Source organism: Bos javanicus, chromosome 26 (assembly GCF_032452875.1).
Source record: "Bos javanicus breed banteng chromosome 26, ARS-OSU_banteng_1.0, whole genome shotgun sequence".
Taxonomy (NCBI): Eukaryota; Metazoa; Chordata; class Mammalia; order Artiodactyla; family Bovidae; genus Bos; species Bos javanicus.
In genome coordinates, this window is record NC_083893.1 from 50808075 (window position 1) to 50833530 (window position 25456).

The following is a 25456-nucleotide window of genomic DNA, read 5'->3' on the forward strand; positions in this document are numbered from 1 at the left end:
AGATTCGCTGAGGATCTGCTGGGTGCAGGCAAGGCCCGGGCCTGCCCTCAAGGTCTCTGGTTGGAGGGGAGAGAGACGATGAAGCCCCTGGCTAAGGGGCGGGCAGGGCTGGGGTATGTGTGGAGAGCAGAGGGTCTGCAGGGGGGCTACAGAGCCACCCAGGGAGCCCCTGAGACAGAGGGTTCCGGGAGATGGTAGAGCACCCCAGGAGGCCTGTCCCGGGGGCCCCTCCCCCAAGGATCCTTCCCCAGGCTCCCCTCCCCCACTCTCCCTCCCCCACTCCCCCTTCCCCGACTCTCCCTTCCCCCAGACTTCCCTCCCCCATTCTCCTCTCCCTCACTCTGCCCCCACTCTTCTCTCCCCCTCCTCTACCCCCTCCCCCTCCCCTCCCCTACCCCCCGCTTCCTGGGTCTCAGGCAGCAGAACCATCCCCTCCCCACGTTGTTGCACCTCCATCTACCGCTGCATGACGGCCCCCACTCGGCCAGCCCGCAGCCTCAGTGACTGTGCAGACTCGTCCCTCAGCACAGGGCTGTGACCTGGGCAGGGTCACCTTGACCAGATGGGAGCCAGGTGAGCTCAGAGGTGTCCCCCGCAAGCCTCCCACGAGCTCAGCCCTTGGTCTCCACGGTGACCAGATCAGGGCCCCAGCCGTGACCCCAGCCCACTGCCATACAGGGCACAGGTCTGATGGGTCTCTGCTCCCTGGTGGTCAGGGTGTCTTCCCCCAGACCCCCCACAAGCTCATGGAGGATCCAAAATGATGAAATGATCACACTTCCGGGGGAGAGAGGGGGGACACGTCGTCCACCTGCGTGTCCACCAGAGCCTGGCAGGTGACCCAGTGTGTCTGGACACGGGGCCATCCTGTTTGATGCTGTGGTTCACGGGGGTCGTCCATCTTCTGAGCCCCACCCGGATGGTCTATGTGGGGTCCCTCTGCGTCCCTCAGGGAGTGAAACCCTCGCTCCGACTTTCCTGCTCTGAGCTGCTGAGGAGGCGTCGCCACCACACCCAGTGGCTCCCACAGCAGGTCCCCAGGGAACATCACCCCTTTTGGGGCCCAGAGTTGAGGTCACCATTCCCGAGCAGAAGAGAGTCGCTCTTCTCTGATGAGTGAAAAAACATCAGCACGTTTTCCCCACACTGGGGGCCTTGCAGGTGTCAAGGCGACAGGGCCACATGACTCAGAGTCTCGGGGCCACGGCTGGTCCCAGACCCACTCCTTGCGCCGCCTGGCGCACCGAGTCAGAGGGTGTCGAGTGGGGAGGGAGTGTGGACGCAGTGCGCACACCGGGGCGCCTGTGCTGTCCAGCGTGCACGCAGTCCTGGGCCCGTGGGTGTGCACACACCCGGCTGCACACGACCTGCTGGCCGGCACACCTGACCCCAAGCACGGCTCTGTGCCCGGTGGTCCCGGGCCCGGCAGAAGGAAATGCTCCCTTACCCGGTACTACGGGGCATCCTGCCAGGCAGGGAGATGCCACAGGACTACGGTGGGCAGTGAAGTGGGTCTGCTCTGAAACTGCAGTTAATTAAACCTGTGTGGCTGCAAAGACCCCACTGTGGAGACCCCACTGTGGGCCCGGGCCCGGCCACACGCGTGGTGCCGGACGCCCCCCACCACCCACTTCACCAGCTGGGCGCACTGCCCGCTTCACAGATGTAGTCATGTCACACAGACAAATTTAGCCTTTTTTTCCCCTTGGTTTTGCTTTTCTGATGAGAAGAGAGCCTCTTCAAATCAAAATGGCCTTAGCAAATTGAGTCCAAATCAAGGAAGAAAACTGGAAATTAATTTTCCTTATGTCATCTGTGTGTTACCGTTCGATGCCCAGACCAATGGGATTGCAGCCGTGTCCTCGGGACTCTGATTGGTGCTCCCGGCAGAAGGCAGGTCGGCCAGCTCAGGGAGGCAAAGTGGAACCTGGTCAGGCTCTCGGCGGAGGCCGGAGGCCTATGGCAGACACTCGGGCGGGTTTTCTCGGGGGGAGGTCGCTCCAGAGAGTGACCCAGGCCCTCAGGGCAGAGCGGGGCTGTGCTAGGGGGGTGGCAGGTCACCCTCCGAAGTCTCCTTCCAGGAGTGCCCCCCAGGCATGCCCTCCAGGCGCATCCTCCAGGCGTGCCCTCCAGGCGTGCCCTCCAGGTGCACCCTGCAGGTGTCTTCCTCCAGGTGTTCCTCTTGGAGGCCACCCAGAAACCCTGCCCGTGGGCGCTCCCCCGCCAAGGACGCCACAACAGAAAGACCAACATTCCCACCTCCCCCGGGTCCTCGGCCACAGAGCCGCTGGCAGAAGCCGGTGGAGGACGAGATGGGGCTTGCAGGGTGCGGCCCTCACGTGGGAGGACAGGCTGAGCCTTCGGGCAGTGTGACTCTGGCCTCGGGGCACGTGCTCCTCCAGGAGTTCAGAGGCTGTGCCTGTGAACACCCCTCGGCTCAGCCTCGTCAGGCTGCCCAGGGCCAGGCCAGATGACTCCACGTGAGAAATGGGATTGCCTGAGCAGATACCTAACTTCCTGCCAGCCGGGCCGAGACCTGTGGATGCAGGAGGAGAGTGACAGGCATCCCTTCTAAATCTGGTCCAGGTCTCCAAGGACAGAGCCCGGCTGGGGAAGGCGTGCTCGCCCTAGTTTTCCTGAGGACACCCGCCCCCACGAGAGGCCGGAGCCCTGGAAGGCCTGGCCCCCCCAGAGACAGCACGGAGCCGGCACCACTGTGGGCCCGGACTGTGGGCCCGGAGGCGTCCACCGCCCACAGCCCTGCAACGCCCTCGGGTGACACCACCAGATCAGCGGTCACCTCCCAGTGCTCCTCACAGGCTGGACAGCAGCATGGCCGTGTCTGCAGCCCCAGCACCGGGGTCAGTGGTTCCCTCTGCTTGCTATTTGCAAGAGGAGCTGTCAAGTCCCGCCCACCCGCTGAGCTTTGGGGACTCAGCCCCCTCCCGCCTCAGGGCCAGGGCAGGGGTACCAGCCCCCAACTCCCCAACTCCAGGTGACTCCTCTCAGAAAAGCCCAGGAAGAGTCCAGGCCACCCTTCGTCCTCTGTAGACACCTTGAAGTCAGGCTCAGGGCCGGGGTGGGGGGGAGCCTCTGTCTGGTCATTGGGTGCAGGGCGTGGGGGACGCTGACAGCTTTCTGCCTGCCCAGGTCACCCAGGTCACCTGAGGCCTCACAGGAAGGGGCTGGCACCACAGGAGGCTGAGCCCCAGTCAGGACAAGACCCACCTGGGCCCCCTTAGCTCAGGGCCACCCCCTCACCCCTGAGGACCATGCCGCCGGGGAGACCCCTCCCCCAACTCACAGCCCTGCTGGGGGCTGACCAGTCTCACCCCCAGCCCCCATGTGTGGCTGAAAGGCAGAAGGAGTGTGACAAGGGCTGTGGGCGGGGGCAAGTTCAGTTCAGTTGCTCAGTCGTGTCCGACTCTTTGCGACCCCATGGACCGCAGCACGCCAGGTCTCCCTGTCCATCACCAACTCCTGGAGCTTGCTCAAACTCATGTCCACCGAGCAGGTGATGCCATCCAACCATCTCATCCTCTGTCGTCCCCTTCTCCTCCTGCCTTCAATCTTTCCCAGCATCAGGGTCTTTTCCAGTGAGTCAGTTCTTCACACCAGGTGGCCAAAGTATTGGAGTTTCACCTTCAGCATCAGTCCTTCCAATGAATATTCAGGACTGATTTCCTTTAAGATGGAGTGGTTAGATCTTGCAGTCCAAGGGACTCTCAAGAGTCTTCTCCAACAGCCCAGTTCCAAAACATCAATTCTTCAGTGCTCAGCTTTCTTTATAGTCCAACTCTCACATCCATACATGACTACTGGAAAAACCATAGCCTTGACTAGACGGACCTTTATCGGCAAAGTGACGTCTGTGCTTTCTAGTTGGTCATCAGCAAGGGCTTGGTGCAAAGCCTGCCCCTGCCCACAGGCAAGGCCCTCCCGGGGAGAGGGTTCAGGAGACTGTGGGGTCACCATGGGGAGAGCTGCCACCCCCACACCCCCAGCCCAGCCCCATACAGCCAGCGTCATACGGTCGGTGCCGAGCCAGGCCCCCCACCTGCCACCCCCCACCTGCCGCCCCCCACCTGCCCGTCTGGAAGCCCTGAGCACCTGCTGCTGAGGGTGTGGCAGTGCCGGTGTCCTGAAGCCAGGTGACCTCCGGTGGCCTGGTTGGCTTCACATCGTCCTGTGTCCGTGGGTCCCTGGACCACGCTGGCATGGGCTCCGCGGCTCCTTGGGTCCCTGGGTCCCTGGGCGCCCTGGCCTGGACCCCGCGGCTCCTTGGGTCCCTAAGTCCCTGGGCGCCCCAGCCTGGGCGCCACAGCTCCGTGGGTCCCTGGGTCCCTGGGAGCCCTGGCCTGGGCTCTGCAGCTCCGTGGGTCCCTGGGTTCCTGGGCGCCCTGGCCTGGACCCCACGGCTCTGTGGGTCCCTGGGTCCCTGGGTACCCTGGCCTTGGCTCTGTGGCTCCATGGCTCCATGGGTCCCTGGGTCCCTGGGCGCCCTGGCCTGGGCCCCGCGGCTCGGTGGGTCCCTGGGTCCCTGGGCACCCCAGCCTGGGCTCCGCGGCTCTGTGGGTCCCTGGGTCCCTGGGTCCCTGGGTGCCCCGGCCTGGGCTCCACAGCTCCGTAGGTCCCTGGTTTCCTGAGCGCCCTGCCCTGGGCTCTGCGTCTCCGTGGGTCCCTGGGTCCCTGGGTCCCTGGGCGCCCTGGCCTGGGCTCCGCGGCTCCGTGGCTGAGGTGGAGAGTGGTCAGGCCCCACCCTGAAGCACCCGTGCCAGCCCCTTTCACGAGGAGTTCCTCCTGTGTCACTGCAGGTCACACGGTGCGTTCTGTCTTCACACGACCCTGGTGGGCACAGAGGCAGGGCCAGATGCAGATGTGTCTCCTCCGGGAGGTGGGTGAGCGTGGAGACTCTGGCCTGGCCCATTCGGCTCTGCCTGAGTGCTGACTGCAGCCCTGGGGGCAAGAGGAGGTGTATCTCCATTCAGGTGCAGACTTGGGGAGGGGAGCCAAGTTACTTTCCTCGTAAGACACTGCCAGTGTCCCTGAGCACACGGAATGGTAGCAGAGTTGTTGCCAGTGTCCCTGAGTGCACGGAATGATAGCAGAGTCCTTCCCTGTTCCTTGGGAGGCACTGTGGGCACCCTGGTCTCCGAAGGGAGCTGAGGAGCACCCCGGCCTGCCCTGCCCGGGCTGCAGGATGCTGGACTCGTGGCTGAAGCGGAGCAAGGCCCCCGACTCTGCCTGATGATCCTGCGACAAACGGCCGCCCCCGCCCCCAGAGCAGCGCGCCGCGAGGGTCCACGACGGACGTGCGGTTCAGGCGCAGGTGGGGCGCGGACGGGGCAGGCGGCCAGTCCTGCAGACGTTGGGTTGAGGCTCCCGGCTGAGCTGGGCACCCCTGCCCCTGCCCACTGTGGGCCCTGGGAGTGGGCCTGGGGCCAGGCACCGGCGGCCTTAGGCTCACGGACGGAGGGCGGCTCGGGGGCTGCAGCCCCTGCACCTGGACTCACTGCAGACTAGGCCTCGACTCCCACCTGGGGCCGTGGCTTCCACGAGCTCCTGCTGTCAGAGGCCATGGGGTTCCTTCAGAGCAGCCCTCAGACAGGCCCAGGCTCCACATCCAGGAGGAGCCGGGCTTCCTGCTTCCGAGATGAACGGGCTGGACGGTCCTTCAGACGATGGAGGGCCTGCGGCCTGCAGTGGCTAGCCAGGCTCTCTGGATGATGGTCTCAGATGTGTTGGGTTTCTGGGGGGCTCAAGGTGGGGGAGGAGGGATCAGGGTCCCCCCTTCCTGGATCTGGATGATGGGGCCTGTGCCCTGTGACCGGGCCTCACTCTGCAGGCCACCCGGCCAGCCCGTGATGGCACCAGCAGTCCTGTCTGTCCACACGCACCGTCTCCCCGCCCTCCCGCGCCCCAGGACCTGCGGCCAGAGCGCCCGTGCCCACCAGCAGGGGGCAGGAGGGAGCCAGGCAGTGCCACCAAGGTCAGCGCTCCCGCCGCAGAGGTGTGGGCAGGACAGGGCAGGGGCGGGCTGCAGATGAGGCCGGGGTGGTGGCCGCGTGGGTGCCTGTAACGGCTGAGAAGTGGTGGTGTGCCCGTGGCCATGGCCGTGCCTGGGCCTGCCAGTAGGCCAAGGTGCGCCTGAGTACTGGGCACCGGGAGCATCGGGCCAACCAGTGCTGGCACCTCTGCGCAGACAGGTGTCTGCTCACCGCAGGGTCAGTGGGTGTGGTGACCTGGCCGCCCAAGGTGTGGGAGGGCTACCCTGCCCGGGGGTGAGGGGGACTGCTTTTCAGGCCTTCCCGACCTGCAGGGCCTCAGGCTGGGGTCAAACACCGAGTCCTGTGGGGGTGAGGAGCCTCGGGAGAAATCAGGAGCAGGGCAGGCTCGGCCTTGGCCTCGGGCTCGGGCACACACCCGCGGGCTGACCAGCGAGCTGTGTCCCTGCCCAGCCTCCTCTGAGTCCGAGAGTAGAGGCCGCTCACGCCGAGCCCAGGCCATCAGATGGCCCTGCAGACCTGGAGACCTGTCTAGGAGCTGGGGGTGGGCAGTGGTTGAGGACACAGGCCCGGGGGCCAAGGTCAGGGGACATGCTGTCCACACAGGGGTCGCATGCGCCCCCCGCTCCCCTCCAGGCTAGTCTGCGATGGAGCAGAGGCCCTGGGGGCGGGGGAGGAGCAGGCAATGCAGACATGCCAGTCCCATCCGAGTCCCAGGCATCCTCCCAGAGCCTCTGGCCGACAGCTGATTTAGAGAGGATCTAATAAATGCGTTGACCTTGGCCAAAGCCTTGTCTGAAATGCCTTCCCTCCTGGTGCCTGTCGCTGGGGCCTGGGAGACCCGGAATGGGGCGGGTGCCCCTCAGACTGCAGTCTTGCAAGGGGCAGGCCTCCGCCCACTTGGCCACCTGGCGCCTCCAACCGGGGCTGCTGGTGGCGCTGAGGGTCCGCGGCCCCACATGGAGCTGCTTGCAGGGGTGGGCGTGCAGACCCAGGCCCGCTGAGCTGAGGGAGCAGAGCTTCCATTCGGGGCACAGGTGCGGTGCGGGTGTGGGCGGGAGCAGGAGTGAGGACCCGAGCGGACCCCCGGGTTGACAAGGAGCCACCACAAGGACAGGCCGCTGACAGCGGGGGTCTTGGGACAGGACGGCAGGCGGCCCCCTTCTCGTGGAGTGGGGGTCGGCATGATGTGGCCCCACCGTCCCACCAGCGCGGGCAGGGGGAGAGGGGGCTTTCACTCCAGATGGAAGGCATCTGGGTCTCTCCTCAAGGTCCCAAGTTCACGTCCTCACGGGGGAAGTCAGGACAGGTGTGGTCACAGGGAGGTCAGGACAGGTGTGATTCTCACAGTGGGTGGTCAGGACAGGTGTGATCCTCACAGGAGGTCGGGCAGGTGTGCAGAGCCTGGCTGGGACCATGTTACCTGCTCAGTCACAGACAAGGAGAAACATAGGCACAGCCACTGGGGACGCCCCTGTGATCTCTGCACCCCTCACACACACACCTGTGACCTCCAAGCCCCTCACACACACACCTGTGACCTCCAAGCCCCTCACACACACACCTGTGACCTCCAAGCCCCTCACACACACACCTATGACCTCCAAGCCCCTCACACACACACCTGTGACCTCCAAGCCCCTCACACACACACCTGTGACCTCCAAGCCCCTCACACACACACCTGTGACCTCTGTGCCTCCCACACACATACCTGTGACCTCTGTGCCCCTTACACACACACCTGTGACCTCTGTGCCCCCCACACACACACCTGTGACCTCTGTGCCCCCCACACACACACCTGTGACCTCTGTGCCCCTCACACACACAGCTGTGACCTCCGTGGCCCTCACACGCACAGCTGTGACCTCCGTGGCCATCACACGCACAGCTGTGACCTCCATGGCCCTCACACGCACACCTGTGACCTCCATATCCCTCACACACACACTTGTGACCTCCACGGCCTTCACACACACAGCTGTGACCTCCGTGGCCCTCACACACACAGCTGTGATCTCCGTGGCCCTCACATACACACCTGTGACCTCTGTGCTCTTCACACACACACCTGTGACCTCTGTGCCCCTCACACACACACCTGTGACCTCTGTGCCCCTCACACACACACCTGTGACCTCCGTGGCCCTCACACACACACACCTGTGACCTCCATACCCCTCACACACACACTTGTGACCTCCGTGGCCTTCACACACACAGTTGTGACCTCCGTGGCCCTCACATACACACCTGTGACCTCTGTGCTCCTCACACACACAGCTGTGACCTCCGCTCCCCTCCTGCACACCTGTGACCCTTGCGAGGCCTGTCTCAGCGCAGGGAGGGGGTGGTTGTGCTGACTCAGCCCAACAGGCCCTGCTTTCCCTGCCCCGAGAGGGGCCGGCTCTGCGCGCAGGCTGAGGCTGGAATGGGAGCAGACTGCGGTGAGCAGCCGATCTCACGCCGAAGGAGGAGCGGCTCTCCTTTGAAGTCCACTCCACCAGTTCACACGTCTTCAGACCTGTTTCATTTACACTGGTTTGCTTTAACCTGCTGCTAAGCAGCTGGTCACGTGGCCCGCAGAGTAAGCAAGGTAACCAGGTCAAGAGGGCCCCGACGATGCTCCAGAGCGGCTCCCAGAGCTGGCATCCCCGCCTCAGGCCCTGTGGGAGGCCAGACCCCAGGACAGAGAGGGAGGCACCTGGCCTCAGGCCCCAGGGCCTCTCGGCGCCCAGGGCGTCAGGAACCAGGAACCAGGCCCACAGCCAAGCCCTGCAGCTCGGCGGCCCTGGGACGCTGCAGCACGTGTGGGCGGGCGGGCGGGTGAGGAGCACGTGGACACACCGACAAGGAGGTGGATGCGCGGGGTGGGGTGCAAGCCGGGGCTGGACAAGAGAGGACGAACAAGGACCCCGCGGCCCGGCCAGGAGCCCAGGAGGCTTCACTTTCCAGCAGAGGGGCCTTCTCCAGAGACCAGCATCTCCGCGTGAGCCAGCCACCTCCTGGGACTTATTACAGCTTTGTGGGCACTGGCAACACACAGGAGGGCCTTTATCGATCCGCTTCGCAGGGAAACTGTCCTTTAAAAATTCAAATGTTGGGTGAGATATAATGAAGGGAAATCATGTTTCAATCCCCAACAGAAAAAGAGTAGCTCCTGAGCAATGATAAATTACAGGACATGAACATATCGCTTACACCCTCCTCTCAGCCAGGCGCCGAATCTGACTCCGGAGAAGCAGTTTCCTGAGGGGCTGCGGGTTGCGGGCAGCGTCTGCCTCGCAGACTCGGGAACACAGACGCCGGGCCGCACGTCCTCCGTGGAAGCCGCTGGGAGAGGGCGGCCTGGGCCCGGCGCGCAGCAGACAGCGTGACATCGGGAAGCCCTTCTCGAGCAACGCCAAGTGTCCAAATATACAAATTAACTTTACAGAACCACGCGCGTTCGGGAGTTCCTCAGCCACCACGTGAAGACCACTTAGGCTTTATATGGAGAAATTACAGGTTTCATGCTGGTTCTAAAAACGGTCTGTACGCAGATGCAGACGGGCCCACAGGTAAAGGGTGGGCTCCGGCGCCGGGGCTGGTGGCAGGCAGTGCGAGAGCCGGTCCCGCGGACGCAGGGGACGGCCCTCGCGGTGGGACGGGGCGCACGGCCATCACAGCACAGCAGCGGGTGCCGGCCGGTGGGGGGACGCAGGGGCGCGGGCACCCTCAGGGGGCCTCCTGCCCACCTAGTCCCCTCACGCCCCAGCCCTCACCCCCCGGGATGCGCATCAGCCCTCCCACCCCCGGCCCTCCCACCGCTGGTCTCTGCCCTCCAGGCCGGGCCTGCAGTGACCACGGCGGGCGGGGCAGAGCTCAGCTGGTCACGGCCTTGCCCTGCGGACCGCGTGCCTTGAGCTCCTCGGGGAGCAGGTGCGCCCAGCACTTGGCGCTCTGGTTGGAGGCGGCTCCAGAGAGCTGGTGCTGGCAGGCTGGACCCCTGACTCTGGGCGAGAGTCCAGCCCCTGCGTCCGCCCTCACAGTCACGCGGGCCCACCACCACCGTCTCCCCTCGTCCCCCCCCAGACCCTCCTCCCCTGCCCACCCTGCCAGCCCCCTGCCGTGGGGTGGCCAAGCCCCCGCCTCCTAGGATGGAGGGTCCTCCAGACTCGGTGGACGGGCCCCCTCCGTGTCCCTGGCCTGTCCCTGCTGGCGCAGCAACGATGCCTGGGGCAGGAGGGTGGTGTGGAGCAGGGCTGCGGCAGCCCCGAGCCCACCCCCCTGTCCTGACGGACATTGAGCCTCGAGAGCAGGCACCGTGTGGGTCAGGGGGTCCCGGGCAGCAGTTCCTCTGAAGGGCTCAGGAGCCTGCGGGCCCAAAAGGCCACGAGAAGGGCACCGTGGGCACGCCATCACCCCCTACCCTGAGCCCCGTGCACACCACCCCGTTCCAACAGGCACCCACATTAGGAGGGGCCCGCCTGACCGCCAGGCCTTCCAGAGCATCACTCCCCACCCCATGAGGGGCTGGGGCTCTTAGTGAGGGTCAGCTGGGAAACAGCCAGGAGGTCCTCGGACTTAGGCTGGGCTCAGCTCCAGCCTGTGCCTCTGACCAGGGACGTGGCTGTGGGCCCGGTGTCCAGCCCCTCTCACTGCTCAGGGGTAGCTGCCCCCTGCGAGACCCAGAGGGGATAAGTGTGGCCTTTCTCAGGGTCACCGGAGAGCTGGCCATCCACTCGTGTCCAGCTCCAGAGCTCGAGGACCCCACAGGGGCACCCCACGGCCTTCAGATCCACTTTGCACACTCGGCCCCTACGAGCTCCAGATCAGGACGTGAGGAGAGCTGACCACAGAGGTTGGAGGTCATGGTGTGCTCCTTGGGGAAACGCAGGCAGCCTCGGACCCTGCGTGGGGTCTGGGACCACCTGGGCCCCCCACGAGGTGACCTCCTGGCCCCAGGTCACCCCTGACACGCAGCCCTGCAGGGTCAGATGCTCAGAGGAGCCGTCCTCCCGACGTGCAGTGCGGCACTCACCCCTGGCCAGCCTGTCCCCTGGGCTCCCAGACGCCCCAAGCTCTGGGCGCTCTATTCTTCTAATTGTTGTGCCAACGGCAACCTTCCAGTCTCTTTTCTGAAAACAGGCCTGGGGCCCGTCGGGAGATAGAAGAGATGTCTCCTCTCCATCACACCAGCAGCAGCACCACCGGTTTTTAATTACTGCGGAACCCCAGGGTGCTTCTTGTCTGCTTCTGACAGGAACCAATAAACTCGTCCGTCTACGTCTGAGTGATGCGACCCGAAGCCCCGGGGTCTCGGGAGGTTCAAACTGTCCTTCAGCCCCAGAGCCAGGCAGGGTCGCCGCCTGGAGCGGAGAAGGTGACCTCCAGCAGGCCCGGGACTGCTCCGGGCCCCACGGCTGCCCTTGTGGCCAGGGAGCAGGGCGGACAGGTCGCCAGTCAGCCGTGCTGGGGGTGTGAGGGCGGACTCTGAGGTGTCCCCCGCCGACCACAAGCACCGTCAGCAGTCGTATGCTGAGCGTGAGAGGGCTGGAAACGGGGCTGAGGTTTTCCCACAGCTGAGAAATGGACCTGATGATTGTAATTGCATTTTCCAAGGGCTGATGAAACCTCCCCGAAGCAACGCGGGGAAGCCTGCCCGGTGGGTCCAGGCCCAGCAGCCACGGCTGTGGTCTCGAGTGTCCAGGCCCTCTGTGGCCCTGCCCACCCCCCACCCCGGGGACCATCCAGGCCCGGGGCCTCGTCCGGGGGACCCAGGAGCGGGAGGGAGGCAGCCTGCCCCCAGGGCCTGCTGGAGCGCCTTCCGTGAAGGCCGCCAGGAGGCTCCCAGCTCTGTGGGTGGCTGGCCGTGCGCCCGGAGACCCTGTGCAGACAGGCCGCCCGGCCGTGCGAGCACCGGTCCTGGCCACAGTGGAGGACCCCCCTCTTGGGGCTCTTGCTGCCAGTTGGGGCACCTTTGGGCTGGGGTCACCCAGCATCGGGGGCGCAGGCCTGGGCTGTGGGAGCGGTGGAGTTGGGGAAGTTGAGGGGGATTTGAGGCGACGTTAAGGGTGGGGGTTGAAGGGGGTTGAATGGGGTTGAGGGTAGAGATTGAGTGGGATTGAGAGGGGGTTGGGGAGTCAAGGGGGGCTTGAGGGGGGTTGAGGGGTGTTGGGGGATTGGGGGGATTGAGGGGGCTTAAGGGGAGTTGAGGGGGGTTGGGGCATTGGGGTGCATTGGGGGTTAGGGGGTGCAGCCCGGGAAGGAGTGCAGAGGTGCGGAGGGAAGGAGGCCTGGGCTGGGCTTATTTCTGGGTGGGGGCCAGGGCTGTCAGAGCCTCAGGGCCCCCTCCAGGCCCACGACCCCCACAGGGCTCCAGGCAGGGCTGCTGGCCAGCCGGCAGCGTCCCCCTCACGCCAGTCCCGGCCTCGGGCTCTCTGCGGTCGACCAGCTCTGATGGCAGCTCCTGCACCTGGGGTGTCAGGCAGCTTCGTTTGCCCCTAGGAGATTTCCTTCCCGCTGGCCTCCTAGGCGTCTGGGGAGCCGGCCTGCCCTCTGCCATGACATGCTCACAGCCCCAGCGGGCCAGGCTCGTTTGCAGAGACCCCAGCCCTGCCTGCTCCGTGCCCTGGCCCCACAGTCTCCCATGCAGTGAGCTCCCCATCACCTTTCAGGCTCAGTTACAAGGCTGCTGGTTGCCCTTTCCTAGAAACCCTCCCGGCTTGCTCCTCCCCATCAGAACGGGCAGCCCTGTGCCCAGGCTTAACCCTGTCCCGCCTCAGACAGCAGTCTTCTCCACTCTGTCTTTTCCCCAGAGGCAGGGTTCTACATCCTCAGCGGGACCTGTTGCAGGCTCTGAGTGGGCTTCCAGGCCCAGCAGGAGGACAGCGCGGCCCTCGGAGCAGCTTAGGAGAAAAGCGTCCTGCATCAGCTCTGCAGATCCAAGAGGAGACCATCCCCTCCCCAGTCTCCAGGGGGAACTGGCCCTTTCAAAAAGAGAGGCCCCCTGCCGGGATGAACACATCACCATGGAAACCACTTATGGTGGCATCTGTCACCACCAAGCAGAGAGGTCACACAGGAGTTCATGACTCTGAGGACCCATGGCTCGGTGGTTTCCTGGACGGTGGGAGCGTGGGAACAGACATGCAGACCAAGCGGCCTGAGACCCTCCCAGCCCCGGGCAGCGACCTCAGCTCCCCCAGAGCAAACGTTTCTGGGAGGCCAAGTGCAGGGTCCTGAGCACCAGGCCTTCAGAGGTCTAACCGCACGTGGACATGGGCAGCAGCTGATGGGACGGGAGGGGGTCAGTGCAGACTTGGGCCTCGTGGGCCCTCCCCACAGCTCCCTTCAACCACCCAGCCCAGGGTTTGCTCCTGGGAGGCCCCCAGGGCCACTCACTGCCCCTCCAGGGACAGTGTGGTCGCTGACCTCTGCGTCCCTGTCTCCCTGTACTGTGCGGGGCAAGCTGGGCCCCGGCCCCAGGGATGATGGCGATCACAGGCCACCGACCGCAGGCTGGGACCCAGGACATGGAGGGAGCCTCCTCAGGGCAGAAGCTCAGGGTGCCAGGGCTCCCCGCTGCTGTCCGCAAGGGGCTGCCCGGGCGTCTATGCAAAGCGTCGAACTGATGCACATTTTTCATACCTCACTGAGAATTAAGAACCACAAAGACCTCATTTAAAAGCATGGTGTGTCAAGCTTTTCACCTTCACTCCGGTTTCACGTCCTCCATCTAGCGTGCTTCTCCCAGCGCAGTCTCGGGCACCGCCAGCTTGGCGCCCACCCCGAGCACACGCGGCCGGGACACGGCTGTCGCTGTGCAGCAGCGTGTAGCCCTGCACGCGGAAACGCAGCTGTTCAGACACAGGCATCTTTGTTTCCCTGAATCTCCTCGGCAACAGATAACCCGGGTTGCAGACTCACTTGTGGAGACTGATTCTGGGAACAGTGTTATTTTTACTTCTGTCTTGGATCCAGCTCGCTGCATCCCTGCCCCCACACCCCGCACGCAGGCACATCAATCACTAAGTCAGGCCTGGGGCCGACTCGAGGCCATGGGGACGCAGGGGCGTGTCTGGGGCCAGAGCTGCGGCTGCTGAGCAGAGGTCAGTGGCCAGAGGCTGGTCCCGCTACAGACTGTGGGACAGACGGCACTAGAGGCTTCGCCCGGCTGCTGAGCCATTCCAGCAGGTGGCAGAGGACCCCACGGATTCAAGGAGATGTGGAGGTCAATGCCTGGTCTCACAGGGGCCCCGCTCACAGAGCTGGGGTCCAGACAGACGGCGGCTCTTTGTAAACACATGCGCACACCCCACTGTGTGGGCCAGGGTGAAGGGCAGCCACTCAGCCCCCAAGACGACAGGGGGGGTCACTGCAGCTCTGACCCCACCAGGCACGGGCGGCCAGGAAGGCCTCCACCAGCCCCTGTGAAACAGAAAGCCCGGGGTATAATCAGACGCCGTGTTCCCGTCGTCCAGACCGTTGCGCAGTTTTTAGTTTCTCTTCAGATGGGGTCTGAGGTCCCCGAGCTGTGACCGTCTACATCTCTCTCTTGGCTCACTTTGTGGAGAGACGAGCTCCTTTGTTTCTGCGTCTGGCCTTGCGGTGGAGCCCGGCGCGCTCGTGTGTCTGCAGGTGACACTCCCGACCCCAGGCGGCCGGGTCCCGCGGCGGGTGTGGCCGGAAAGTGTGTGGCTGCCCTCTCTGTGCAGGTCGCGCCTACATCACCCGGGTCCCAGGGTTGCAGGACACATCAGTCCCTGTCCTCCTTTCGCCTGGACGCTCCCTGAGGGCGTCCTCACGCCGCTGTCTCCGTGGCCTCCCCAGGGCACACTCACAGGAAGGCAGGGCGGGAGCCCCCCTTATGGACCCGATTTCACAATCACATGTTTGTCCCCTGGAATTCTCCAGTCATGACTGACATGTCCTGTCCTGACCTGTGACCCGAGCAGGAGCCCCACTCAGCCTGCTGAAGCTCTCAGCCCCTCTGCGGGGGCCTCCCGGCCTCCCCTGACCTGGGAGAGGCTGTGGGTGTCCCCAACCTGTACCCCCGCCTGCCTCCCCACCCTGAGGGGGCCCAGGGGGAGATGTAGCCCTCGGCTATCAGGGGATGTCAGGCCCTGAGGCCTGGGGGCCACCAGGGGAGCAAGGGGGGCGACAGAGTCATGGTATCCGGGCAGCGGTCAGCAGGCGGGCCCATCCACACGGCGGGGGCACTGCCCGCCTCCTCTGGGGCACAGAGCGGGCAAAGGCCACAAGGCAGGCACTACCTGGCAGATGCCCCCAAGATCCCGCTGGAGGGCAGCCCCGGGATGGGGAGACCGGGGCCTGGGTGCCGTCTGAGCTCACCGGCCGCAGCTCCCCAGACGCTCTGGAGGGACCAGCACCCAGCCTGCCTGCTGAGGCCCAGGCCGCCAGGCGGCCACCAGTCACACTGAGGCCCCCCAGGGCAGACGCCTCCAGTGACCTGTGTCTACGGCTCTGTCTGAGCTCCGTGAGAACGGGGTTGACCTGTGGGTAGGCCCCTGGGGCCCGTCCAGAGCCGTCCCTCGGGAGGCCGCGGGCCTCCAGGGTGTGTGCTGAAGCTCAGCGGGGGCAGGTGGACCGCAGGGCCGAGGGCCCGGGCCTGCATTGTCGCAGGGCCACCCCTGTGGCCCTACAGGGCCTCTGCTCCCGAGGCCTTGCCCGCAGCCAGGGGCCTGCTCTCCGAGGTGGGAGGTGGCCAGGGGCCACCCCCAGCACCCCGAGCCCACGCTCCTCAGGTGCCCCGCCAGCAGCACAGGGGCCTCGCAGTGGGGTGGGGGCGCAGTGCTGTCCCGGGACCTGCCCACAGGAACAGGCGGGGCTGAGGACAGGGGCCCCCAGGTGACCCCCGAGCAAGCCCCTCCCCCCGGCCCGGACCTCCGCTCCGCAGGGTCTGTCCCGAGACACAGCCCGCAGGGCGCCCTGGGGACTGGCCTGGGCCGGCTTGTCCTCCTGGCTCTGCACACACCAGACCCCTGGTCCCGGGCCCTCGGGGGCAGGTGTCACCGAGTCCAAGCTCGCTCTGCTCGCCGCACGAAAGGCCAAAGAACCTGAGAGACGAGGTGTTGAGGTGAGGAAGAGACTTACTGGGGAGCCGGCAGACTGAGAAGATGGCAGGCCAGCACCGTCTGGGGGCCAGGTCGTTTTACAGATCGCAGATGAGTGGAGGTGAGGAGGCAAAGTAAAGAGGCCGTTAACCTTGTAAACATCTAGAAAGGCAAGCCTCAGGCCGGGCACGTGTTCATTTCTTCCTTCCTGCCATCCACAGGCCGACAGGGTTCTGAACGAAGGCCTGTGGTTTAGCGGTCAGGCAGCGGGGCAGGATTCTCCAGGGCAAACCTTTCTGTACGATTACAACAAAAGCAACGAGAAGCAAGTCACAGAAGCAGTCTCGACACGAGGCAGGGCTGGCTTCCTCCCTGCCACACGGGCCCCCGGCGAGCTCCCTGCAGCACCGGAGCCGCCGACTCCTCCAGGGAGGAGAAGGGACGCGGACGTTCCCAGGAGGGTGTGCAAGCGCGGATCCGGCCCTGTCCGGGCTGCATTCGGAGGATGTGCTTCACCCGGAATCTTGTCAGTGGTTTAGGAGGGACTCGGACTGAGACGCACAGCCAAGGGGCTCCCTGTGGAAACGGGGTCTCGCACGCTGTCCCCCCATTGTGTCTCTGGTGGCCTGTGGGGTGATGAGCAGACATAGGCCAAGTCTGGGCTCAGTGTCAGTGTGGGCCAAGTCCAGCTCGGCCCAGGTCTGTCCCTGAGCAGCAGGTCTCTGTCCCTGTGTCTCTAATTAGAGGCACTGGGCAGGCTCGCTTAGGCCCAGGGAGACGCCGCTCCGATTGCTGGGACCCTGGCCCTGACCCTCCCTCCTGGGTTCTGGTTCTATCGCTGCCGCCCACCCCTGACCCCAGGCCAGCCCCCTAGTTGGTCTCCGCAGCTGCCCCCACAAGCCCCAGGAGCTGGGGTGCCCAGCTGAGGCTGCAGGAAGGGGGCGCCAGGGGCTGTCCCAAGGGAGGACCACACGCCCCTTCTTCCCACCAGGACCCTCTCCTCCCCGCTCGTGCGCGGAACAGGGATGAAGCCAGTGTTCAGGCTGGAGACCACCACAGGGACAACTTCTGCCCGCCTGGAAGGAGGTGAGCAGAGAGGACCTGATGGCAGCCCACGTGGTCGCCAGCAAGGCCCATGGGGCTGCCCCCGGGGCCAGGAGCCTCTGCCCACAAGTGTGGTCTCCAGGCAGCTCCAGGAAGGCTGGGCTAGGGGAGGAGGTGTGAGCCCTCGGGTGCACAGGGCGCCGGGCAGCTTTAGACAGCTGTCAGGAGCCACAGGGAAGCCCCAGGGCACGGGCAGAGGAGGTGAGGAGGGCTTGTGAGCCCTGGTGGGAGGACCCTGCAGCCAGTGGGACCTCAGTCCCCAGAGGAAGCGCAAGCTCTGGAGAGGGGAGAAGGGGTGCTGTGACCCAAGCCCGAGCTGCCCGGAGGCCTCTGGGGGGCTGGGCGGGAGCTGGGAGGGTCTGCTCCCCTGGCCCCTGGACCAGCCTCCAGGTGGCAGGCTGGGCCAGCAGGACAGGGCGGGCCGGCCTGGCGGACTCTCCCGGCTGGGCTCCGCCGGCCCTCTGCCCACCGCCCGCAAGCCCTCCTCTCGCCCCGCCCAGCCCCTGCTGCTCCTGCAGAGAGCTCGTGGTGCAGGTGGCCTTCCTGCTCAAGGTTAGGTCTACGAGCGCTGTTTGGAAATAATGAGGATCTTTCATAAACTTTGGAGAAAAGGACCGGAGCTGATGAGGTCGGCACCTGGTGGACTGACTGCTGTCCTGCAGGCGTGGTGGGGCCCAGGGCGCCCCGATCTGATGGGGGGCTGTCATGTGACCCGGGCCTGGGTGCCTCCCTCACCGCAAACCCGCCCCCGCGGGCCTCATAGTCACAGCGTCCCTGTCCCCCAACAGGTGCGCACCCCAGGACATCTGCCCACTATTTCCACAAGATCCCAGCTTGGGTAAAGGGGAAATTTGAAAACGTTTTCTTATATTCACAAACTGTGATCCTTTTTCAAAATTCAAGGATTTTATACTTTTGTTTCTCTTTGTCACAATGCTTGCTTTTTCCTCATTTCTTGGTTTTTTTTCACTTGTACCTGATTTTAGTTATTTTGCTCGGCCTGCTTTGTAACGTAGGCAAACCGTGGCGCAAGCCAAACGATGACAGCTAAGGAGTTAATCAAAAGACTTCAAAGTCACTACTGGTAATACTTCATAGTTTTTAGTGTTTAAACTGATTTTATTGGGGTTTTTCTTTACCAAAAAAAAAAAAAAAAAGCCACCCATAGTCAAGAAAACAATATCTGAAAGAGGGATGCAGAAGAGCAAGCTGACCAATGGTCAGCATCCTGCCAAGCTGCGGGCACCACCACCACCCCCGGGGCCCCCAGATGGCACCAGCGCACAGGCACAGGTGCACACTCGTGGCATCACACTTGCCCGCTCACACGTCTGTGAACACCAGCTTCGCACACATCTGCAGGACTCCCCTCCAAGGCCTGCCGACCAGCCACCAGCCGGCAGGTGTCGGTTACTCCAACCCAGCCCATCAGACTCTCAGATTGTTCCAGACCTCTGCTATTCCAGCAGCTCAAAGCAAGATTAACTGGCTGGAAGTGACTAGATATCAAAATGTAAAGAGTTTTTTTTAGGGATATTTTGAAAGGAGGAGAGATGTTTCAAGACACAAGCCACTGGAGTCTGTCCTGCAAGGCGCCAAAGCAGAAAACCGGAGCCTGGGGAAGATTAACTCTCAAACAAATCATTATTTTAGCAAAATTGTCACGTTTGACCACATCTAATTTGATAAAACTGCTTTGGCCCCAGTGGCAGGAGCAGGGACTGGACAGAAGGCAGCGGGCACCCGGGGAGGAGAGTGGAGGCCAGGGAGGCTGGTTGGAGCTGGGTGCACGCTATGGGAGGGTCAGAGGGGACGGGGCTCCAGCAGGGAGGAAGGCACATCCCCGGGGCGGGTGAGGGCGGTGGGCCGAGCCAGGCCGGCACCCAGGACGGCTCGCCTGCCACCCTGTCACACCCCCGTACCAGTCCACAGCCCCAGGATCAGAGGCCGCAGGGGGACAGCAGGGACAGGACCTCCTGGAAGGGGTTTCCCTGAGACCCTCCCACCCTGCAGGGACCCCACAGGCAACCTCAGCCCTGCAGAGACCCCCAGGCGCCCCAGACACTGGCCCCAGCAGGAGGCCGAAGGTTCCCGTGAAACAGTAAGTGTGATTGGTGACCGAGGTCTGGAAACCGGACGAGGCCTCAAGCATGAAGCTGTCCGACCACCGGCAGCTCCTGCATCTGTCCTGACCCCGGGTCTGAGATCGGCGTGGGCAGCCCTGCGGCCCTCCGGAGGAGGGGTGAGCAGAGGAGCCTGGACCCAGCTTCCTCCTGAGAGCGCGGCCTCTGCCCTGCTCTTCACGCCTGCCCCCGGCAGACCCTTGGCTGCCCCGCCCGTGGTCAGCCCTGCCGGCCTCCACGGAAGGGGGGTCAGGATGCCGCCTTGCCCGAACATGTGCTGATGTCTGCTCCCCACCAGGTGCTGCGGGGGCGCCCCCGGGTCTGTCGGACCCCAACCCCGTGTGGAGGGACCAGGTGTCTCCGGGGCCGTCGTGTGTGTCCAGCCTGCTCGTGTGGGTGTCTAGCCTGGGCTCCCGAGGTGATGGTGGACGCAGGCTGGTTTACAGCTCAGGGTCGTGGGTCCTGGATTGCGTCTGGAGGGCAGAGGGCAGGTGTGTTCTTGCCTCCAGACTGTCTCTAGTAAATCTGTTTGCACAGTTTGCAAGGGAAGCTCAAACAGGCTGGGGTGGAGCTGCGGGTCCCCGCTGCCTCTGGGGTGCACTGCAGGGCGTGGACCCTCCAGAGGGGCCTTCCCACGTGGCTGTGCTCAAGGAGTGCTCCCACACCCCTCACGTGTTGCTGAGAGTCTGGTCACCACGGCTGTCCCGTTGACGGGCTAACCCAAGACCTCGGGAAGAAGGCCATGTCCTGGACGAGGGGGCTGTGGCCTCAGGAGGAAGTGGGGATCAGGAGAGGCAGACTGAGATGGGGAGGCTGACCCAGTAGCCCCAGCGCAGTCGCAGCTCATCCAGCCTCACTGTGAAGCTAAGGGCAAGCCCTCCCTGCCCGCTGCCTCCCCGACACCAGCCTGGACCACCCCCCAACCCTCGTGCGGCAGAACCAGCAGGGGATCCTCAAGCTCTAGCTGCTCCCTGGTCCCCAGTGGCCTCTGTTTTTCCTCCAAGAACATCCTCCAGGCAAACGGCGCCTTGGGAGCCCCCAGCACGGCGGGGACTGAGTTCACCCCCAACCCCGCACCCTATGGTGGCTCCAGGACTCACTCCTAAAGGAGGCAGGGTCTGGGCTCCAGGAGGGTCTGAAGCTGTGACGGAGGAAAGCAGATGTGATTTGAGAGGCGGAAGGAAATGAAAAATGGGGTGAGTTAGGGATTGCCAGAAAAGAAAACAGAGAAACAGGCTGCATTTGTGACACTGAAGCGCTGTCTGCTCAGAGTACCCGCCACTCACCTTTCCTCTTCCTTCAAGTGTCTTATCAGGGACCCTTCTGATGGGCCTGAAGGATGCAGTGGGTGAGGGGGGCTGAGAGCTCTGGGGACGGGGAGGACTGGACCCACTGCCAGCATGGGGTGCTCAGAGAGGCGGGCAGCGTCCCGGACTCTGCGTGCCTGGCAGCAGCCCCACATCTAGGCTGACCGCGGCCTGTGGGGCCCAAGGTGTACCGGCTCAGGTGGGCCATGGGTACCCTGTACCCCTGGACGCGCTGAAGCCCCGTAGGGGGCCCTGTACCTCTGGACACGCTGAAGCCCTGTAGGGGTGTGCATGCGTGGACACGGACCCCACAAGGCTCTCAGCGTGAAACCCCCAAGACTGCCCAGGGGTCACTGGCGGCCAGCAGGAGGTTGCCCCGGGCGTGGCCTGCTCTCCGGGGGCTCTGAGAGCCTTCGGGAGAGGAAGGGCAGCCACAGGAACACGGTGCGTTTGCTTTTATTCTCAGACTCAGCTTGACCTCAGGGCCGAGTGCGTTTGTTGACGTAAATCTCTGTTAGAAATGTTCTGCACAAATTCAAACTGACGCTGTTGGGGGAGATTGCTGGTTGCCACGGCAACTGGAGCGCGGTTTTCACCCGGCTCAGTGGATTTCAGCACACAGTCGGCCGTGCGTCCAGCCTTGGGGGCCAGCCCGGAAACGCCACCAACGCCACCCCCGTCCCACACATGGCCCCCACGCCGCATCCAGGAAGCTGGCAGCCTGAGGCTCCCTGCAGCGCTCACCCCGGAGGCAGGTCCAGCCTGAGGCTCCGCGGCCCTAGGCCCAACTCAGGCCCAGGGAGGTGGGGTGGGGCGCCGTCTCAAGCTGACCCTTGCCCCCGCTGACCTGTGACCACGTCCACCCTGCGGCTGTCTGGAGCAGCAGCAGCAGCAGCAGGCTGCCTCCTGGCTTCACGCAAGTAGGCTCCTGATGTCCTCTGGCCGTGGGGGCCAGGGCCCCAGCCCTCCCACCCGCCTGCCCTCCACCCCGGTTCCCCTCCCTGCCTGCCTCCACCCCATCCCAGCCCCCCACGGACAGCTGTGGTCACCCCTTCATCGGAAGTGACTTTCTCTCTGGGGGGCCGGATAAAGGGCTGAGGGGCTGCTGGAAGGGGGTCCCTGTTGGCAATTGGAAGATCTTCCTGCTGGGGAGTCCTGAGCTCACAGAACATGCCAGACACGCGCCTTCGCGAAGGGAGGCAAAGACGCAGTGCTGTGAGGCGGCCCAGAGCCCACTCCGCAGGAGACTCTTGCTTTCCTGCGAAGAAGCCACGCAGGTTTCAGGAGTGAGCTCTCAGTGCCTGAGGGAGGCCTGAGCAGGTGCTCGTCTGCTCAGAAGACAGTCTTGGTGCTTTAGAAACTGGAAGGGCCCAAGAGTCCGCCAAGCCTGGCTCACGGCAGCTGCAAACCCCAGGAAGCATCGGCTCCGCTCACGGACGGCAGAGACGCTCAGGGCACGGAGGGGCCCGAGGTGGCCCAGCCCCACGGCCGGAGGCCCCGTCACAAAGCTCGTGCTCATGACCCATCCTCAGGGTCTGCTGAGCAGAGGCCACCGTGTCAGGGAGAGGGCCTGAGGCTCCTATGGCTGCTGCGGACACAGCGCTGGCTCTCCGCTCTGACCTGGGCCAGCAGGGAACCCGGCTGCTGGGTGTGGGGGTTGGGGCCTCACGACCTTCTGTGGGCAGCTTGGGGGCCAGGGCACTGGTAGCCCAAGCCCGAGGAGGGATGGTGGGGCAGCAGTGGAGGGGCCCAGCTCCCCGACCCTCACTAAGCCCGAAGCCCTCAGACGCGGCTCTCAGGGTGGCTTCATCCGGAGGAGCCTCTGGCCCTCACCCAGGACGACGCTGGGGTTCAGAGCCGGCTGCACTGTGTCCAGCCGCAAGCGCAGGGTCAGGATGTTAGCAGCCAGCCAGGCCCGTCTGCCCAAAGAGCCCCCAGAGCACTCGTGCACCCACCTGCACCCCTGGGGAGTCTGGGCTCAACCAGCCTTTGCCTTGAAGCCCATGGGCCCTGGGGCAGGGCTGAGGCCTGGGCTTGGAGGGGCTCCTCCAGGCCGGCCCCCACCCTCTGTGTCCCTCCAGCATTGCCGAGAAGTGACCTCTGCTTACGCTCCCCCTGCTCCAAGGCCGGGGTGGGTCTCCACGCTGTGGCCAGGGCCCAGGGACAGAGGGTCAGCCCCGGGGCCTCCTCCTGGTGCCCTGGTGGCCTCCTGGACTCCTGGCCCCGTGATCTTTCTGTCATCTCTGGGCTGGGGGCCCAGGGGTGGTAGTGAGCTGACCTGTGTCCACCAGCCCCTTCCTGGCACAGTCTGTGGACAGAGCGGCAGGTGGACACACGCCCCATGGGGTCCACCTCAGCCCTGTGGAGTCTGAGCAGAACATCCCCCCAGTCCAGGATTGTCTTCCCACCACCTCCCATCCCCCTTGTCCAGGACCATCAGCCTGGCCTGGGGACCTCTGCTGTGCCCTCCAGTGCCTGAGGGAGCCGCCCCAGGACACTAGGTGGGCCAGGGGTGGGCAGGAGGGTCTCCAGTCAGCACTGACAGCACTCACTGGACAGCTGGATGACCCCTCACCCCTCGGGCGTCTCTGTCCCTTGGCTGAAGCTCAGGACCCGTTACAGAGGGGCAACGGGAACAGTGGGCACCCTGGGGGCAGAAGCATTGGGGGTGTTGGTGGGACCAAGGACAGGAGGGTAGGAGTACCCCATTCCGAGACCCTCTGGCCAGCGGCACCCCCACGCCCTGCAGGCAGGACCCCTGTGATCCTTGCCCCACCTGCTCAGCTTTCTTCTGGGAGCCCTGTCACCAGCTCTAGCTCCGGGCAGGGTCCGGGACCCTGGACTGGGCAGGGGTCTGGGGATGGGGTCGGGGGCTCTTTCTGCACAGCTGAGGCCCGTCGACAGGGCAGGACCACCTGCTGACTCACGCTGGGATGCACTGTAGGCTGACCTCACTGTGGCCATCTTTGGATTTGAGAATATTTTAAGACAAGAACTGTGAAAACTCCTCCGAAATTAATTTCCTTGTTCCTATTTGTGTTCCCAGAGCCCTAAAGGGACAGGGGCTTCCTGCCAGAATAACACAGAGCTCCCACCCCGCTCCCCGCCTCCCCCAGGGGGTGTTTTGATGGGAGCTGTCCGCTTCTGTTGGGAGCGAAGGCGAAACCACCGGTTGTCTCTTTAAATCGGCTCTGCGGAGTCTGGGCCGGCGGGCTGGCTGGGAAGAACCATCGCCGCTGCCGCAGGGAGCCGCCGCGTGCGCGTCAGCGCCTCCCCCGTCCCCATGGTTACGGCTCAGCCTCCGACCGGCCTGTCCCCGGCCGTCGCCCGCCCGCGGGGGCAGGCAAAGCGGCCGCCGGCGATCCTCGCGCGGAGTTCGGGAAGCCGCCCGCTGAGAACGGCAGCTAGCGTGCGCTCCTGGCTCCGGCTCACCCCCGGCAGGCCGGGCTGGCCGGGCTGCGGTCTTGCAATCTGTTGATAACTCTACTCTCTAGCCGGCGCGCTGCCCCTGGGATGGACAACGGGTCCCCAGACCCGGGAACGCGCCCCACCTCTCCGCCAGCGGGAAGCACAGGACAGCGGCCACTCCAGCTCGTTTCGCCAAAATAGGTGAGAAGTTGGGCTGCGTTTTTCCAGGGTCTGCACGCAGGTGCGCCCCCCCTCAAGGAGGCAGCAGGACACAGCTTGGGGGTGGGGGGGCGGCGGGCAGGTCGGAGCCCTCCGGCAGCAGCGTCCACTCCCCAGGCCGCCCCCCGGGGCATCAGCGCCGGCCAGGGGCCGGCTGTGCCTGCTCTTGCAAATGCAGATTCTGAACAACTTTGGGTTCCGCTGACGGAACCCATCCACCGGGGAAACCGGGCTGTGTGGGGAGAGGCTGGTCGGTAAGGTCTGGCCACATCCAGGCAGAAGCTTCACCCGCCCGGGTCTGGCTGCTCGTGGGGGATTCTTGGCTGAGCTGACAGACGCTGTACGTGACTCCTGCAGCCTGAGACTGGGCTGAGAGTCCTGCGCTGGATGGCAAGCGGAGGCCGATTTTTAAATATGGAGAAGGAAGCGCTCCCCAGGGCACCATCCCTCCAAGGCCCCTGAGGCCCCGGGTCGTCCCGGAGCCTCTGCCGAACCCAGACGCCTGGAGCCGGACACTCCAACAGGCTGGCTGGGGCGAGAGAAGCCCAGAGCAGGGCAGACTGTGGGGGGCGCTGCTGCTGCTGCGCGGGAGGGGGTGCTGGCGCGGCGGGGAGGGGGGGGGCGGGGAGAGGGGGTGCGAGATGCGGGGAGGACCCCCACCACCTGGCCTTCCCTGCCTTCACAGATGGGGGCGGCCTCTCCCCCCTGCACCCACCCCATCGCCGCGGTCGCCCAGGGCTCGACCCCGCGGCCCCTTCGGGGTAGCTTGACCTTCCGGACGGCCATGGAGGCTGGCGAGGAGCAGGGAGCGACATAGGCGGCCGGGCCGTTCCACCCCTGCTCACACTTCAGTAACTTCGCTGTGCCCATGGTGAGTACACGGCGGCGGGGCTCAGGGGACCCCCCCCCACCCTGCCACCACACGCAGGCACGCGAGCCGCTGTGTGCTCCGCTGGGTGGGGGGCGCCTGCGGGTCCTGCAGCTAGGCGCCCGGGGGGCGGGGCCGTGTGGGGGGGGTTGGGGGGGGGGCCGCGGGCTGCTGCTCCGCGGCGGCTCTTCAGCGGCGGCTCGCGGAAATCATACTAATTAGCGGCGTGCTGCAATGTTGAATCACTGAGTCAGGGGAGGCGGCGGCCTGCCCCGGCCTCGCCCTCCACCTGTGCAAACCTCTCTGACCCCAGACTTGGGGGCCCCCGGGGGGCGCTGGGGTACTGCCCTCTCCTGGCCCC

The 25456-nt window shown here is 64.8% G+C and overlaps 1 protein-coding gene across 2 annotated transcripts in view; it reads left to right on the plus strand.

The window, feature by feature from the left end:
• Positions 1–21619: 21619 nt before the first annotated feature.
• ADGRA1 (adhesion G protein-coupled receptor A1) overlaps positions 21620–25456 on the plus strand; it is a 37936-nt gene continuing 34099 nt past the window's right edge. For both annotated transcript variants that reach the window (XM_061403918.1, XM_061403919.1), the window contains exons 1-2: positions 21620–24209; positions 24913–25098. In XM_061403918.1, coding sequence (XP_061259902.1) covers positions 25096–25098 — 3 coding nt within the window. In that variant the 5' untranslated portion in view covers positions 21620–24209; positions 24913–25095. The remainder of the gene's footprint in view (positions 24210–24912; positions 25099–25456) is intronic.